Source organism: Nycticebus coucang, chromosome 11 (assembly GCF_027406575.1).
Source record: "Nycticebus coucang isolate mNycCou1 chromosome 11, mNycCou1.pri, whole genome shotgun sequence".
NCBI lineage: Eukaryota > Metazoa > Chordata > Mammalia > Primates > Lorisidae > Nycticebus > Nycticebus coucang.
In genome coordinates this window covers 69755043-69774748 of record NC_069790.1, presented here as the reverse complement: position 1 = coordinate 69774748, position 19706 = coordinate 69755043, and the positions used below count along the sequence as shown (strand labels likewise).

General features: G+C 36.1%; 1 protein-coding gene across 2 annotated transcripts in view; it reads right to left on the bottom strand.

Moving 5' to 3' along the window:
* Positions 1 to 19706, bottom strand: part of HGF (hepatocyte growth factor) — a 75099-nt gene that overhangs the window by 37410 nt on the left and 17983 nt on the right. Inside the window, exons 6-8 of one of the 2 annotated variants that reach the window (XM_053553422.1) lie at positions 19025 to 19167; positions 12306 to 12426; positions 10417 to 10535 (exon numbers count right to left, since the gene is read on the bottom strand). In XM_053553422.1, coding sequence (XP_053409397.1) covers positions 10417 to 10535; positions 12306 to 12426; positions 19025 to 19167 — 383 coding nt within the window. The remainder of the gene's footprint in view (positions 1 to 10416; positions 10536 to 12305; positions 12427 to 19024; positions 19168 to 19706) is intronic. The other variant, XM_053553421.1, reaches the window with a different exon arrangement.

The following is a 19706-nucleotide window of genomic DNA, read 5'->3' as shown; positions in this document are numbered from 1 at the left end:
GAAGGTTTTCAAGAGCCTCCATGGTTAAACTAAGTGTCAAAGAAGCACAGAAAACATCGCCAAATACCAGCAGAAGCTGATCAAGTTTAGACAAAGCAACGGGTTTTTTAAATACAGCATCCCCACATACACAAATATTATTTTTGAAGTGTGTCTACCAAGTTCACACTGAAAATATCAGGAACTCTTCTGAGAGTTCCTTACAAATAAAACATTTTGCCAAGGGCCTCACTCCATGAGGATTATAAAATCCTCCATGGTCTATGAGTGAAGGAATGTTTGCTTTTGATGACTGGCACAAAGTTTTCTGGTTGAAAATGCTCTAAGGAAAACAACACTTGCTATTGAATTTTTTCTCTGTCTTGTTAGGCATGATCAAACACAAACGTGTGCCTTTTGGAATACTTATTTCACTTTGCTGGTGTGGATGTGCTATGATCTGATTGCTATAATATTTCAATGGGAGTTGTTAGATTTGAATAGATTTTTTTGAGCGAAAGAGCATTAACTATTTCTAATTCTTGACAAAAGCATCTTGCCTTTTAACAAAAAGAGACCAGTAGAACAAAATCACCAATAAAAAATCTGATTAATTTTCTCTATGAAGGGCCAACCAAAGAGAAAGCTATGCTTTGAGGTCATATGACCCCGACAGAGATCTGTGAGTGGCAGAGGGAGTGTGAACACGCAAGTATATTTCATATATATTGTATATATAACATATATTATATAGTATATATAATAACACAGGTATAACATAACACAAGCATATATCTGTGTGTTATTATATATACTATATATGATATATACTAATATATACTATTATTTATATATTATATATACCATATATAATATATATATATATATACACAAAGTGAAGAGGTACACTCAAGGCTCTGTAGTTTTTATATGAAATTATGAGTAAATCCTTACATTTACTCATCATTCATATAAAGAAAATCCAGATTTTCCAATAGAAAAGTATATTGCTATTGTTTCCTATCACTAAGAACAAGATGCTTCACAGGTCAGTGGACTATGATATAAATGTTTGATCTTTACTGCTCACATAGTCACTATTCAAACAAAATGAATTATCTTTTGGAATAGTTCAACCCACTGCTTCTCCTGCTACTAAAGAGAACTGAAATATAGGATTTACTTTACAATGATCCCTGGAGATTGACAACAGTGAGTAAAGCCACTCTCCCATCAACTTGTGCTCTTGGGCCCCAAAGTGCAGTATCAGGCTCACTGTAAACTTCCAGAGCTCCATGTTTTAAAATTGACGTGGGAAAGTACTAAAGACCTCCAAAGTACAAACCTCAAATTGTTTGCACGTTTGCTTTCTATGTGAAGCCAGGATTCATATCTGAAACTTTCCCCTGGACTTTATCCAAGCCTTTTCTGGTACAAAATACTCAGGAGACAAGACTTTCTTGAAAGGTCTTCAATTCTATAGTCTTTTCCTTAGAAGATGACTTGGAAAAGTATAAACATTTTTCTCCTGACAAAGGGTATTGATAGCATTGTTTTTTCCTGACTCAGGATACAAGATTTTATTTTTCTGGATCTCTAGTCTGGCCTTGGATAAATTAATAAAATTCAGGGAAACAATCAGCTTTCTTTAAGAAAGAAAACAATTTGTTAAAATTATTTTTCCAACACACCAATATGCTGAATTTTAAGAGATGATAGGATTCTCTTAAAGCAATGCCAATGTTCATTGGTTACTAAGAGGAAAGAGATTTGCTATTTGTTACCAATGGCAACATAGCTGCTCATACTGCCATTACAAAACACCACAGACTTGGTGATTTAAACAATAGTAATTTATTTTCTCACAGTTCTGGAAGGTGGGAAGTTCAAGACCAAAGCACCAGCCAATTTTGTTCCTAAGGAGGGCTTTCTTCCTGCCTTGCAGAGAGCTGCCTTCTTGCTGTTTGTATCATCATCACAAGATGAAGAGACAGAGATCTCTTCCTTCCTCTTATAAAACCACATCCTCCCACATCAGGGCCCACTTTTATGACTTTATTTAACATTTATTATCTCTTAAAAATTCCTGTATCCAAATGTAGTTGAAATGGGGTTTACAGTTTCAATACATGAATTGAGGTATGAATACAATTCAGTCCATAATGATATCTTGAATAGAAATCTTAGATATCTATGATCTACCAAGGTCTCACTTATAAAAAGGCTCCTCACACCTAAGTACAGTAGTTCCTCCCTAGCCAAGGTCTTGCTTTCTTCCATTTCTGTCACTCAATCACAATCAACCATGGTCCAAAAATATTCAATGGAAAATTCTAGAAGTAGATAATTCATAAGTTTAAAATTGCACAACATGCTTCATCTTGCTTGCGATAAGAATCATCCCTTTACCCAGATATTCAACCTGTCTCTGCTGCTGGCCTATTAGTTACTTAGCTATTATTTATTAGTCTTAATTATCAGATTACCTGTCAGGTTATCTGTGTATCTGTGTTAAAGTCACCCTTTATTCTGAAGGCCCCAAAACACAATAATAGTGATGCTAGCATATTGTTATAATTATTCTATTTTAATTATTGCTGTTATTAATCTCTTACTCTGCCTAATTTATAAATTGAATTTTATCATAGCTCTGTATGTATAAAGGCCAGCATAGCATATATAGAAGGGTGAGATCTCTATCCACTGTTTTTCAGCATCCATTGTGGGCATTGGCATGTATCCCCAGCAGTCTGTAGGTGCACCCTTGTTAGTGGGCTTTACTGTGGCCACGTCAGCCTCACATGTTCTGACACACAGCAAAAGACTAATATATACAGATATCTAAAAATATGATGAAAAAGGTAGAGGTGGAGAAAAAGAGAAGAAAAATAAGACAAGATCCGTCTATTTGGGAGGTAACAGAAAAGCCATCCATGGGTGGATCGCTTGGGCACAGGAGTTCAAAACCAGCCTGAGCAATAGCGAGAGCCTGTGTCTACTAAAAATAGAAAAAACTAGCCAGGTGTTGTGGAGGGTGCCTGCAGCCCCAGCTACATAGAGGCTGAGGCAAAAGATCATGTGAGCCCAAGTTTGAGGTTGCAGTGAGCTATGATGCCACAGTGCCAGGGCACTCTACCCAGGGTGACAGAATGAGACTCTGTCTGAAAAACAAAACAAAACGCCTTCAGCAACAAATGAACAAACATAACTAGTCCTGGAAAGGATAAAACTTGAAATGATGGGGAAAAGGTAGAGAACAAATCTTCTTAGTCAGTAACATCTGAAAAACACCAGATTTTTCTATTAAAATAAAGAAGCGTTGAAGAAATGCCAGGAGGTATAAAGCAAAAATTAAGAACTACTACTTTCAGGAAAGTGCCATTCATTCTTTCAACAAACATATGCTGACCTCCTGCAATGGGCATGCAATGTGGTTAGCACGAGGCCATAAAAAAACTGGCACACTCATTCCTCTGTTGGGGCTTACAACTTTTAGTTGAGAAAGCTATTACCTCCCCCCTAGAAAATTTCAAAATAAGTAAATTCAAGACTCTGAGAAGTACAGACTTGTAGGAGGAGAGGTTTATGGTGCTAGGAATATGTACTAAGGGATAGGAACAGGGGTTTGACCACGTCAGGAGTTCACATGAATGATAGAGTGAGAAAATGATGACGGAGTTGACATTTGAATAATGAGTTAGCTGTCAACCAGGTGGAGAGGCACAAAGAAGATACAATTGATAGGATGCGGTGACCTAGGAATGCGAGGAGTGAAGGAAAAGGCCATTTCTAGAAGGATTCCACGCTTTTGGATCCTAAATTGGATGGGCATCTCAAGCATTCAGAAGAGAGTTTAAAAAGCATAATAGAGTTAGAGAACGTTCTCTTTGTATCACAAGAACAGAAAAGCGAGTATCCGATGTATCCAATACTAAGACGAAGCCAGTAGGCGAAGTAATACACACTCACACTACAGAAAAACTGAATTTAATTCAACTTGGGGGGAAGAGGGAAAGAAGAGGACGGAGGAGGGAGGAGGGAGAGGCATTGGTTGCACTCACTTAATGGGCACCATGTAAGGGTACACGGCACACCTCCTGGGTGCAGGGCACAACTACAACAGGGACTCTACCTAACAAATACAAATATTGTGACCTAATCTTTTGTACCCTCCTATTAATCTGAAATAAAAATAAATAAAAATAAAATCCGAAAAAAGGGTATGTAAGGATACTGTGAATATAGGTCAAAATCTAATTTTTTATTTAATAAAAATTAAAAAATTCAAAATTCAAACTAGACCTCTTCCCTACAGAAGTAAAAAAGAAAATCAGAAAAAAAATGAATGATAGAAGAGGGAAGTTGGTGGTGAGGGCCTGCAGGTAACAGGAGCAGGCTGCAGGTGCGCCCTGGCTAGTGGGCTCTGCGATAGCCACATCAGCCTCACATGTTCCGACGCACTGCAAAAGTCGCTCTCAGAAGGTTTATAGAAAGGTCTCCCGAGGTTCCTGAAATCCTTTCTGGGGTCCAGGATATCAAAACTACAGTGGGTGCCAAAAAATGTACACATACTTTAAGAAAGGAAAAAACAATTAAAATTATAATGCTGTATACAGGGTGGACATAACGTTTGAGAGCAATTTACTATGTTAAACTACGTTAAAATGTACATGAACTTTATGTCCACCTGTATACACTGGATAACGTTTGCTATCTTGCCTAGGTTATCTCATGGCTCTCATAATTGCAGAAGTCAAACATAACTGGAATATTACAATTTTAATGCAGTAGGTTTTTCCTTTCTTAACTTGTGTATACCTGTTTTTGGCACTTTCAGTATTTTCATACAAATGTTAAAACAACATTTTTCCTTCATACGGTGGAATTTCCAGATGCCGGGTCATATGTGATATTCCAAAAGACTGAAGGCAGAAGCACATACAAGACTCTCGGCTGTCTTCGATTAAGGTGACATTAATGACATTTTCAAAATGGCTAACTTCATACAAAGTCCATATCTTACCATTTTTCCTATTTTTCTAGGAAATACAGATATTTTTCATTAAAAATTTATTAACATCTAATGAGCTTATGGCTTTTTTAAGTGAATTAATACATGTTTTCGAATTTCTATTTTAATTTCTAATACAGTAAACATAGATTCGTATAATCCACACAGAAAATTTGGGATTCCCAATAATGTAAAGGATTATCAAGGTGTCTCTAGTCCAAGAAGTTTGTGAACTGATTTAAATAACCAGCGAGACTGCCTAAGAGACATGGGTCACGTGAGAACCTTTCAATCGCCAGAGACCTGTTGAAGTGTACTTCGGAACTGTAACCATGAGTTCCAACACATGCTATTATTTTTTTCTGTGAACTAATTTATGGAACAAACTGTTATTCAGAATATGAAATTATTAAAAGGAAAATACAACATTAAAAAAATCATTACTCCATTCAGGCATCATCCAGGCTTTCCAATCTTGTTATGGGTTTGCGATGTCTTAAAATTCCATATTACTGGAACTCTATTAAAAGTCGTATAGCCAGAATATTTGTAGGCTGATGACATTTGGATAGATATCCCCTTTTGGGGAATACAGTGTAAAGGAAGGCTACAGGGCCCTGTCCCAGAGCACCCTGGCACACATTTGTCAGACAATGTGTGCAATATTCATCCTTCACTTTCATTGACCCATGTAAGAAGCAAAGGACAAGGCCAAATTCATTCAGGTTTGGAACAAATAAAAGGAACTAAAAACAGTATTCAAACTTTGGCTCTGAAAGGTGTAAATATGCTATTATCAAAGCAGTGTCATATTTTGATTTACAGGTTTGTGTTAAAACTCTGAAATTTCAATATTATGATAGCCCTCAGCCTATTTTGTTCACATCTGTATCTCCAGAATCTAGCAAACTGTTTTGACATAATAGCTAGTCCGTAAATATTGAATACATGTTAGGGAGAGGAGGGCGACAACTCTCTGTTCTTGACTGGGATTTCCCATGTCCAAGGCTCTTGCTATTCTTACTCACTTATGACTTTGCATGACCTTCTAGGGAAGAATGACCTTAGGTGTGCTACAAATACAGACACCAGCATTGAATGAGCTTATTGATATTTTAGCTGAACTAATAGGTGTTTTTATATTTCTACTTTAGTTTCTAATACAGTGAATATAGATTCACATAGTCCACACAGAAAATACATGCAGAAGTAACTTGTTATCTTTCTCCTCAAATTAACAGCTCTCTCCTACATTATCTCCCCAATAACTTGGGACATATTTCAGACTTCTCTCTTTCCCTATTTCATTTCCTAGTATATCTAATTTCTCATTAGAGGCTATGCATGCTACCCTTTTAATATTGTTCACGCCCTTCCCTCAGCTTATTTTAACCTCACTGTGTAACTGCCTTCCTTCACTCTCGTTATGTCTTCCGGGCCTGTACTTTATGTATTTTATGTCGAAGAGTCTTTTACTCCTCACCTCGTCATCCTTCTCTGAAAGATTTTTATACATTGAAATTATGTTGTTAATTTCGTGTGACTAGAGAGTTCTGGAGAGATAAATAGACACATACATTAACACACACACACACACAAAGACACTATACACATATGTATTCTGGACAGAACCACAATTGCTAGCAGTCCATAAATGATAACCAGCATGAATATATGTTTGATGTATTTTCAAAATCTCTTTAGGTTTTTAAACCCTGGGCAACGCACTACAGTAAAGTTTAGGAGAGAAGTGAAGTCTGCCTTTGTTTAGTAAAGTCAGAAGGGGCAATAGTGAATGAGAAGGTAGGGGTGTCGAGCTGGCCTGACTTCTGAAGGGCACATGCATCTGAGGCCATCTTTCTTTGGGAAAGAATTTATCTGGAAGTAGAAGAGCTGGAGTTTGAACCCCTTAAGCTGTCCAGACCAAAGAACCCCAAAAGTGTCTTTGTGTCCTACTGGGTTTCATGGACGTCAGTTTGGAAATCACTATTTCTGATCACAAATGAAATAAAATCACTTAATTTTTCAGTGTTTCTCATGGCAGCTGAGTGAACCACTCTTGGACCCTACTTGATTTTCCTCTCTCATCTTCTTCCTATTGTTCTGTTTTTGTCCCATATCCTACTCATATCAACTTACCAAGTCTAGAATACTGCACACTAAGGCTTCTAATACATATTAATACTTCTCCATGCATGCCTTTGAACTTTTCTTCACTGGCCTAATCATTTTGTGGAACTAAAATACAAATTATTAATACTAGATGGAAAGCACCTTTCTGTAGGTATTAAATACATGCTGGCTATTATGATTTTCTATGACGGTCATTATACAATGAAACAAGAGTTTAAAAATCGCCTTTCAACTTTCAAGACAGTAAATGACACAATCATCAATTTATTCTGTTTTTCAAACATATTGAAAACCAAGAATAAGTCCAGCTGGCCCCAACTAAGAGATAACTAGGAAGTTGGCCCAGAAATTTAACTATCTAAATAAAAAGTAATAATCAATTATCTGTTACAACCAGTGCAAGCAAATACGTTTACTGCCTTCAAGATCTCCATCCATTAGTGTGTACACACTGTATTAATCCCTACCCTTGAGTATAGATGAAACTTTTGATATGGTGAATCACTTGCAATTAGGTTATACTTTACAACAAATGTGAAGAGGTGTTGCATATGCAGTTAAAGCCCGTAATTAGTTGACTTTAAGTGAATTAAAAGGGAGATAGACCTACATGGAACTGACCTAATCAGGTGAGCTCTTCAAAAGTGGGTCAAGAGGTCAAAGGCCCAAAGCAGGAGGCATGCTATCCTATTGGCTTTGAAGAAGTAAATTGCCATATTGTGGACAGGGTCAGCTGTCAAGGAACACGAGCCAGTGTCTAGGAAAACTATAACCACAGATTAAAACCACAAGAAAATGAATTGTGCCAACAGCTAATGAACTTGAGATGTGACAGAATTTTAGATGAGACTACAGGCTTGACAGCCACCCTGATCATGATCTTGTGAGACCCTAGATAGGGAGCCCTCCTGAGTTATTTCTGGACTCCTGACACACAACTATGAGATAGTAAATGTATGTTGTTGTAAGCCACTAAGTTTTTGATAATTTGTTGCGCCACAGTAGAAAACTAATACACAATTTAAACCATCACCAAATGTTTTTGGAAGCCAAAACATTTGAAAAAAATTGTCACATAACAGTATCTCTTATGCTTTCCAGAATGTCATCTTTATTTTATTCATTTAGCAATATTTATATCTCTATTATATTTTTTAAAGTAAAAATTATCCTTTAATAATTTTTTTCTGAAATATTTCCAAAACTCAGAAGATTATTTTACATTCTTTTTTTATTTTTTTTATTCTTACAGAAGATTATTTTAATCCGATTGCTGTAGATTCACTTCAAAGTACCACCCTCTATTTAACAGTCATAAGAATGCAACCAATTCTTTCTTGGACCAGAAAGAAAAAGCAAAACTCAGCAGAATTCAAGTAGGTATAAAGGAGGCAGAGAAGATGGGTAAATTCACACATGATGGGTACATCACACACTTTCTGGGTGAAGGGCATGCTTACAACTTTTAATTAAAATATACAAAACTATGTAACCAAAACATGTGTACCAAAACTCTCATAATATTCTGAAATAATCATATTTAATAGTTAGAAAGCATTATGTTAATTCTATTTCTTGCCTCTCTCAATCTCTTTAAAAATGTCATAAAGATTGGTTTGGAACTGAAGAGAAGGGTAACATTTAGATTTCTTAGTGTGCGCATGCCAGTTGACGGGTGAGTATGCAGGGGTGTGTGTGTGAGAGAGAGAGACGACAGAGAGAGAAAGAGAGAAATTCGTCTTATTCCAGAGAAGATTTATAAGAATGCATAAGCCACAAAAAACAAAGGGGAAACAGTTGGTTTATTGTACCTTTCTGGTCTAGAATGATGTAAAGATTAATAAGCATAAACAACTTAATGAGTAGAACTAACCCAATGTATACAGAGAAATGCTGTCACAGAAGTCATCTTTTATTTTAAAGGACAAAACAGATTATTCAATTTCCTTGGAACATTGTGTTTCACGTTGAGAGGCTTCCAGATTCTGCAGGCGTTTCACATATGCCAGGCACATCCCCTTTCTATGGGCTTTATGCGAATCGCCAAAAATGTTTCTTTTTATTATAGGTCTAACTGAAGAGAGATTTACCTTGGCCATACCATAGTCTGAGTAACATTGAACCAGAATTCTTAAGAAGAATTTTCCCCATTATGCTGCTACTGGGAAATATGCAAACATCAATGTTCTCATAATTATATGGGTTTCTCTGGGTACTAGTACCTGATCTTATGTAGATTATTTATCTTTATAGATCTCTGTCTATATAGAGAGGGTGCCCCCCAAAATGTATACACATTAAGAAAGGACAAATCTGTTTTAAAATTGTAATACTTAATATATACTGATAACAAAAAATGAATATAAGTCATGTCAAGCACCTCTTGTAATTGCAGAAGTCAAACATGACATGAATATTACAAATTTCACACAGTTTTTTCCTTTCTTAATATGTGTATATATTTAGGGGGGCATCCTCTGTATATAACTTTACAGTATCAAGCCAGTTTATACCATCATGCCGTAGTAGATTTATGCAATTCTACTGATTTTAAAGAATTTTAGGATCTATTTGCAAAAATAACACCTGTAGTTAGAGAAATAAAAACATTATCTAATATTATTTCATAAAAGAGAGAAAATATATGACTTAGCCATGGAAGAGAGGACCAGGTATATGGAATTAAAGGGATAGCACAAAGTGTGAAAAGAAGCTTTTCATCATAAATTCAGAGAAGCTGTATAAAGAAAAGGACTACAGCAGGCTGAGTACAAGGATGGCCAGAGAGGTAGGGATCAGCTACTAGAGATTAAAGACACTTGTGGGAAGCTCCTATTAGACTAATTACTCTGCACTGTGGCCTCTGTAACTCACCAGAAGAGGTTTGCAGCCAGTTGGCATTTCCTGATATGTCTCTGGGGGAAGAAGGGTCGGGAAAAGGTACAGGATTGGAAGGTAAGCACCTAAAGTCCTGGTTTTTGATTATCCTAATGACTTGGATCATTGAACAAATTTCCAACCTTTTATTTCAGTATAGGAATCTTCATTTTCTTGACAGCAACAGAATGTTTAGTTCTTTAGATGTTGCTTGTGGACGTAAGCATTTGCATACTCATCTCTTTCAAAATAATAACACTGAAAATTCAAAAAAGTGTAACCGATTCTTAAAATATTAAAACCTGTACACATTATGGCGTTGAGTAAAATAGTTGTTAAGCCTGTCTCACCAGTAATCGCCTGCTTAGATCCAGTCTAGGAAGGAAAAGGAAGCAATAAATACGACCCTAACTTACCACACATTTTAATTGCACAGTACTCCCAGGGGGTGTCAGGGTCAAGAGTATAGCACCATGGCCTCGGCTTGCCATCAGGATTGCGGCAATAATTATCATCAAAGCCCTTGTCGGGATATCTGCAAACCACAGCAAGTAAAGTGTCACGTAAATCTGCCTAGAAATACCACCCAGCCCTCTCAGCTCACAAAATAACTTTCTGCTTAGGTTGGATACTACTAGCTGAGGACAGAGGAAGTTTTCTATGTTTTGTCTTACAAGGGCTGGTAATCTCTGACCACTGAATCGGCAAATTTAAATATCCTACTAAGTATAGAATTTCCTAGCCTTTGCTAACAAGTTAGGTCCATTTGGCATCTGCCCACCAGTTGAGGCTCCAAACTGAACCCTTTTCTCATAGAACCCAATTAGGGAGAGATTCTATAAACATGACCTGGTGTAGAATGCTCATTAAGAAAACAGGTCCTCTTCTGGGGCAGGCTTAAAGTTCAAATGAAAGTTAGATTTCAATAGTTCTGTTACTAATGATAACTCAATTTTTGAAATAGAGCCTTTCTGGGTCATGCCCTCACCTCCACCAGAGCAAGAGACAAATTCCATCACACCACTTTCTCCACATCCCATCTCCCTTTAAGTTAACAGCACCCTGAATTGGTGTCTTGATTTTAATTGCTACCATACCCTTCTGCTCTCACTTAAAAGATAAAACATGCATTTAAAAAATAAACTGGAGTTTTAATTTCATTTAAAAGAACAACAAACAAACAAAAAGAAGAAAGAGAAACACCTTTCTTTAAAAATTGTTGGAATGTAAAAATGGAATAGTCTCTGTAATTTTTGTGTTTTTATTGCCTATAATAAAAACAGAAGAATTTAGTTCTTTTTTCACCTTCAAAATGTCATGTGAAATAAATGGGCAAAGTAGATGTAATTTTTTTTTTTTTATAACTATTAAGCTCAAAACCTACTCCTGGAGAAAAAGGTGGACTTAGACGCCTGAATGCTCCAGATTGGCTATCCAGATCAACAGTTCCAAAATGCACCAGGATTTCTAGCATTCTCTTTCTGTGAGCATTACCTATGTCATAGTGTCACACATGTGAGTGCCTGAGTTTCTGAAGATGCCTGGGAATTTGCTTGCATTTAGTAATAATGTCACCACCCACAGCTCAGGCCTGTCAAAGTTATCATTACTGAATTGGCTTTGGTCTCCCCTCAGTGCCCCCCAATCCCTGGGGTGGGAAAGAAAGAGGAAGCATCTGTTAGTGTTTCTACTCTACATTAACAGAAGCTTAGTTATGTTCCCTGCTGATGGTTCTGTGTTCAGGACCATTCCAATCTTAGGAATTCTTGTTTGTTTGTTTTTGAGACAGTCTCACTTTGTCAGCCTCTGTAGAGTAGCATTATAGCTCACAGCAACCTCCAACTCTTGGGCTCAAGCGATTCTCTTACCTCAGCCTACCAACTAGCTGGGACTACAAGCACCCACCACAACACCCGGCTATTTTCAGAGACAGGGTCTCGGTCTTGCTCAGGCTGGTCTCGAACTTGTGAGCTCAGGCAATCCACCCTCCTGGGTCTACCGGAGTACTAGGATTATAGGTGCAAGCCACTGCACCAGGCCTTCCAGTTTTAGGAATTCTTAACCCAATCAGCCACACCTAGTTAAAAGTGTCCTCAGTGTCCTTAAATACCAGATCCTTAATCTGTTTGCTCTAAGACTACCTCCTCCAAACATAATGGCTGGCAATTCTGTCTAAAGAATCCTGAACTAGGGTTCATGCTCTATCAAGAAAACATTACTTAAAGAGAATTTCCATGGCTGTGTGTCATGAAGCAAGCAACAATTTGTAAAAAGAATATTGAAGTGCAATTCAGTAACATTTTACCTTTCAGGCAAAAATTTGTGCCGATGTGGTGTCTGATGATCCCAGCGCTGACAAATCTTCCCTGATTCTGTATGATCCATGGGACCTCGATAACTTTCCCCATTGCAGGTCATGCATTCAACTAATAAAATTAAAGTATGGCAAGTTAATTGTTTCTGACAGCAAAATCAAAAACACCACTGTTCCATTTAAAGAATAGCACCTGTTTACCAAACAGATTGTTAGAAAACGCTACCCAGCATTCTAACTTTAAATTGGGGCCAAATGTTCATAAATAGTGGCATAAAATATGTGCTACAGAACTCTTCATATCGTTTAAACGTGACTTTTGTGATTAGTGTCATACAAATTTACCCTACGGCAAGGACGCTACCTATCTAAGGTACGGAGAAGCTGAATAATAATAATTATCTGTAAGGTAACTAGAAACTAAATATATATATATATATATAAAAGATCCTTGGGAATTTTTCCTTTTGGGGTAAACTTACAAAAATCTCAGTATCTGTACTATCAACACAACAGCGTTCCTTTCTGAATCTTCCCTCCAGACACATACACAGAAATTACACAAATTAAACTGAGTTAATGTCATACTTCGATAGTTAATGCCATCATCAGAACGGCATAGATTTAGGGTATTGGCTTCAGATAGTTATCTGGTACAATTCAAAGAATGTCAATTTAAAAAAAAAAAATCACAACTCCTTTCTGTTAGTGAACATCCACATACATTAGTGAAGTTGAAGAGGCAGGATTACATTCCTACCTAGCAAAGAAGATGACCTGCTATTGAACTCTTTTTACCAACTCTTTTTCAAATGTATAAGCTGATCTAATTATGCAGGGTTTTACCGATGATTCTGTGAGGTCAATTAATTGTTCTCTTTGTCTGACCTCTTGTGTCACAACGAAACCTCTGAATCACATCAACTAGTTGAAAATGAGACTTCTCCAACAGACAGGTTGATTTGTAGCCCAGCGAGCATCCTGTGGAATAAATCACTGCTTCGCTTTCCTGTGACTCCAGCAAACTTCCTCAAACACATCATTTGTATCTTGCTATTACTGATCATTTAACTTTAGCCAAAGTAGGAAGAGACGTCAATGTTTAGTTTTATCCACCACAATCTAGCTTAAGGAGAAGTTGTAGTAACTTGCGGTATACTATTAGTCATCCCTTTGGAATCTCTGATGCTTATACTCTAACAGGGCATTAATGATTAACTTTCTGAAACATGCAACCATTTGGTTTGAACCAACTACTTCCTTTCATGATGGTTAATCCAAGAACTAAGACGAGAGAGCAACTCACCTTATCCTCATGAGCTACTGAGGGTGAGTCCCCAGACTGTACTCATTAAGCACCTGAACTGTGAACAGGAGCATATTGACAAAGATGCTAAGGTCAGCCCATACCATTTACCCATCAGCATGCTCAATGCAGCTTTCTATTTGAACTAATTTAGTTCTCTTTTTTAAAAAAAAGCACCAGGTTTGAGATCTTCAAAGAAAATGATGCAGCATCGATTGTTGTTTCTTTATATTGAATGGAAAAGTAGAATGCTATGGTTAAACATAAATGATAAGTACCCACATATACAATCGTTACTCTCACACAGTGCTCAAGGATCAGAATATATCTACCCTGTTCCCCCGAAAATAAGACAGTGTCTTATTTTAAGGTGTGCTCCCAAAGATGTGCTAGGTCTTATTTTCAGGGGATGTCTTATCTTTCCTGTAAGTAGGTCTTATTTTCAGAGGATGTCTTATTTTCGGGGAAACAGGTTATTATGTCTCCTTCAGCAAATTCAGTCTATAATAGTACATTCCTTTCTAATGAAGCAGTACAATGAGCATTATTATTAAAAAAAATTCCCCCTAACTTATAGATTTTTAATAGTCTTAAGGAAAAATAGCTATACAAATGAAACAGATGATCTTATAAGGTAACTACTTTCTAGTATGACTATGGTAAATCAATGCTTCCTCAAACATTATTGTGAATAAAAACCACCTTGAGATCTTGTTAAAGGTAAATTCTGATTTAGTGTCTCTGGGTTTGGGGCATTAATCACAAGCTCAGGAGGATGTTGATGGTGCTGGTGCTTGGACCACACTTTGACTAGCAAGTTGTAGGTACCATGGTCTATTCTAAAAGTTCTACATGCTTGGTGGTAATGGTTTTACAGGATTTGACTTGAACCTTAAAGAATGCATGCAAGTTCGATAAGGTATAAAGGGACAAAATAACATAAAATGGTACAGAAACATGAGCTTGTTATGTTATATTTGTAGCAAAGTGAAAAGAAGAGTTGTGGCTGCAACTGTAGGCCTAATGAGATAAAAAAATTAATAAAGAAAGTCAGCAAAATAATGTTATATTTTGGAAAGGAATGAAAGTTGTAGTTAGGGTGGGAATTAAATGTGTCTTATGATAGAACGAAGGTGCTGATATAGTTACATAAATTATTTGACAATTTATTCAATATTTTTAACATATAAGATATCATTTGATTCCTACAGTGAGGAAAACAAGGCTCACAAAAGTTTTAAGGGACTTACCTACAAAGAGAAAATGTGAAACCTGGACCTGCCTGGAACACAGATCTTCTGACCCAGAGTCAAGTGTTCTTTGCATTATCCTAAATTGCCTGTTTGATAATACAGACCTTCACATCTTTCGTCCACATTCTATCTGGCCACACTTTAAGACAGACTGATAGCAACAATTTTAGAAAGTTGATATCTCTGTGTTTTTCAGCCTTTCCCCCATTACCCTCTGCCTTCTCATTTATAGCAGGAGGTTTCTCTCCCACTGGAGTCTCACCTTTGGAGGGATGGGGAAAGAGGGCATAGGGAAGCATCCAGACTGGCCATCTGATCCAAGGTAAGTGGCTGAGAAGTGGGTTGTTTTACAATTGAATGAAACCACCAGGTTAGTCATAAAAAATAACCTCAAGAAAGATAAAGTTTGAAGCCATTTTTCACTTTTCAAACTTCTGGAATTCTCTACATCTTCTAAATTTTCCTAGCGCAAAGGCAAGCAGTTCAGTTGGCAATCAAGTGAACCTACTCAAGGAAGCAGGTGAAAGTTTGAACTATGTAACAGTGCAAGGGGGTGAGAATTGCACTTCTGGCTGTCTCTGTCATTGCCAATGCATTATTTAACCATCCCAGTAAGTTATTTTCTTAGGGAAAAACAAGGCAAAATACTATCCTAGGTCACGAAAACAAAATAATAGTTTCTGTCATAAGTTCAATGTTTTTTCCAAGTATAATTCTGAACTAAATGATAGTTAAAAACTGTAAAACTCAGTATAAATTAGGGTTGATCTAACATCTTTCTCATCATATCAATAACCAAACTCAAAAACTGTGTTTCATTTTTCTCAATCTTAAAACCACTAGTGATTGAGGTTATAGACTAAAACAGATTTAAAAAGTATCTTAATCTATTTTAATCTGTGTTTATTTATTCCAAGAAAGGTAATTTCTCAGAACAATCCATGCAAGTGCTTACTCCAGCAATGCTGAATGTCTACGATATGAATAATATCATAAATCCACCTATTTAAATCTTTGTTCTTAAGTCTTTCCTCACAGAGTATGAAATTCTCATATAAAGTTAGGCCAGTATTATTTGGGATTTTAAATGTTATGTAGTTAAAAAATAATGATTGCGGCTTAGTTAAAATGTATTTACTTGAATATTTGACAATCACCAAAATCGACATCTGTTCCAATGACTAATGACTGCTTTATTTTAAATACCAAGCAAACATCAAAACATGAAATTGGATTTTATATACCTCGTCTTTCTATAATTTTTGAATTGAATGAAGCATCACCCAGCAGTATTCTTTACATAATTATGTAAGTTTCTTTTGTTTAAAATTATATGTATTTATTATACACAACTTGATCTTTTGAAGTACATGTATGTATACACTACATGTTAAATCTAATTAACACATACATTACATCACATAGCTATCATTTTTGTGGTGAAAACACTTAACATCTAGTCTGTTAGCATTTCTTATTGCTATTAACTACAGTCACCATGATGTAAAATCGGTCTCTTGAACTAATTCTTCCTATCCAGCTGAATTGTACTACACACGATAAAAAGAGTATTCATTTTCTTTGGAATGATAAATATATTTGAAAGTTTTAAATTATAAGAAAGTAATAATAATCAATAGATATTAGACACAATTCTTTATGAACCAAAATTTTAGACAAATTCCAGGTGGTCATTTAGCCAAGAGTTTGATATAGTTATATGAACTTCAAAATAATGTACCATTCTACATACATATCTTTTTCAATGGTGTATTACAGAGTTTAACCATAGGTATTTTTCTCATTTAATTTTAAATATACAAAATGATTTGATAATTACTACCTCATCTATAATGATGCAACCTTGATAACTTTATGTTTAGTAAATTAATATCCATGGATAGAAATGACTTGTCCATCGTACCCTTTAAGCCAGTAGTTCTCAACCCGTGAGTTGTGACCCCTTTGTAACAATGAAAATACATCCTGCATATCAGATATTTACATTATGATTCATAACAGTACCAAAATTACAGTTATGAAGTAGCAACGAAAATAATTTTATCCTTGGGGGGTCACCACAACTTGAGGAAGTATATTAAAGGGTCATGGCTTTAGGAGGCATTAGTGAGGTTGAGAACCACTGCTTTAAGCAATCTAAATTTTGAGGTTTCCTCCTCCTATGTTTATTTCAGTAGAAATTTATATCTCTACATTATTTTGTGTATTTTTTTTATTATCCATGTTATCTTTGTTTTTTATCTATTAATGTTTGGGCAATGCTTCTTTTTTGGATCTTCTTTATTAAAATCCTGCTAAAATGTTGGTCACATTAGATCAAACTTAAAATATCACAGTTCCAATTCACACTCTCTAAAATATGTTTTTCTTATAGGGCAGAGGTTGATTTCCTCCTATCACAGGAGAGTTTTTCAACTATTGTTATCTGTTTCTAGAAAAACATATCTGCAACCTTCAGGGCCATGGTGACCACTAGCATCATGTGCCATTAATACCAAAGAACAATGTCCTTTTCCAAAGGCGATGTGAAGATTTCAGATCATTAAAGGATATTAGAGAGTTACATTCTAGTAAGGAAAGGGTCACTGACAAGAGGATTTTCCCAATTATTTCTTTTCTAGTAGTTTTAGTCTATGTCTCCCATCAGCCCAGCTCTAAGTAATATATTTTTAAAGTTCTTGTAATCCAGGAGAAGAAAAGTCATATTCTCACAAAGACCAAGAGGGTAATGTAAGTGGTAAATGATAAACTATTTGAAGTTTGATCACATCACCTGCCTTTGAAAACACTTTGCCAGGTCAAAAATAAATAAACAAACAAACAAATAAATAAATAAATAAAAGAAACAAAGCTCTTTATCAATGATTTCAACCTCAGAAAACCGTAGGATTTTTTCATCCATGTACAAATTTAAGACAAATATTAATCACAGACTTATTCATACAAAACAGACTTGTTCATGACGTTATCACAGATAAGTTTATTATTTTTAAAGAAAAGAAAACAATGGTGAAGTTATAGGGAACAGAATACGATATGGAATAGAAAGTAAGAATTTACAAACAAAGATGAAATGGGCACTAGCACATAAAGTCAAGGATTTTAAACTAACTAACAACAGAAAACAAATTCACCTTCTCTGTGACAATTGGCTTACAATGGCCTTTACTTGTTATGAGATAAATATCAACCTAATAGTAAATGGATATTTCCAGAGGAAATAGTTCTTTAAAAATATGTGGTTAATAACAAACAGCTAACGTATCTTACTATAAAACTTGGACAATATTCCAATAGTCCCCATCCCAAAAACTTCAAAATCTTAATTTCTAACAGAATTTCATCCATGTTGCACTTGGATTTTTGGACATCTAGGGTTTCTCATAGACATGAAAAACCTAGTATTCGGTAGAGAGATAACTTAGAAAGATGCAACCACAATCACTGCTGAAATTATTACTCTTCATCTTATCAGCTATTCAATTTTTCACTGCAACTATAAGGTCAATGCCCTTTTATGCCGTGATAAGAGGTAAAAACACAGACGTGGATTTCAGGTGCCCACCTGTAAGACAGCTTGGCATCCATTGCTTAAATCTCTTCAGACACTATTCTGAAGGGTACTCAGTTCCAGTCTGTGTGTCAGATTTGGTTCTAGGCACATTTTCACCAAAACGTGCATGGCGTGGGTAGGAGTTAGCACCAGTATTCCCCTCTCCTTCCCTTCTGGGTCCACACACCCTTGTCACACCACTTCAGAATAGTTTTGGCAAAATTTCTGTGGAAGCAGGTGCTGGATGAACAGAATTAGCATTACAAATAAGAGCTAAGGTTCACTTCACTCAAGGCTCAAGACAGTAGGTGTGTAAACCTACTCTTTTACTCTCCCCAGAGGGATGTCTCAGGCTGTGCTGGAATTCAAACGGATAACTCACTCCATTATAGTGCATTAGTCTGGCAATAATCAGACAATTTGAAAAACACTGTGTAAAAATGTTCAAATAATTATCTAGAGTTGCATTTGAATGGACAACAGATTTATTGTGATGGATTCTATGAACTTTCCATGTGAGTTACAGTTCTATGGGGGGGGGGAGAGATTGCCCCACACGGCATTCAGGTTCATTTACCTTCTGAACACTGAGGAATGTCACAGACTTCGTAGCGTACCTCTGGGTTGCTTGTGAAACACCACGGTCCCCCTTCTTCCCCTCGAGGATTTCGACAATAGTTTTCCTGTAGGTCTTTACCCCGATAGCTCGAAGGCAAAAAGCTAGTTTTAAAATGATAATCATCACAGTATAAGAGCATGCAACTTTATTTCAGGCCTAGTAATTTTACTAACTTGTGGATATGCTTTTCTTGAAAGTAGAGAAACCCTTTATTGTACCTCATATGCCTTCCTATATGTTAACTTAAATTCGGTTCTTTCCATTCTTGCTGCAGATACTTGAACTTTCTTAACATTAACTAAATTTCCATATTCAACCTAGACTTAGAAGGATTAGCCTCCAGATTTGCTAAGAGAAAAACCTTCTAGAATGTAATTGATGTTTGTAATATAATTTCAAAGCTCCTTTCAAGGATAACAAGTGATTGAGCAAGTCCACTTAGAAGGGAACTGAGAAAAACACTGCAATTGACCGTGAAACTTACTATTTATTACATTGCGTATCTAAGATCGTTACTTGTTTATTGATTTTCTTATGAAGAAAAGCCCCCTTTTTTCCTGCACAATTGAGAAACAAATTGACGAAGGAACATGAACAAAGGGTATAGAATCAAATTAAGCTGGACTCGAATTTCAGCCCT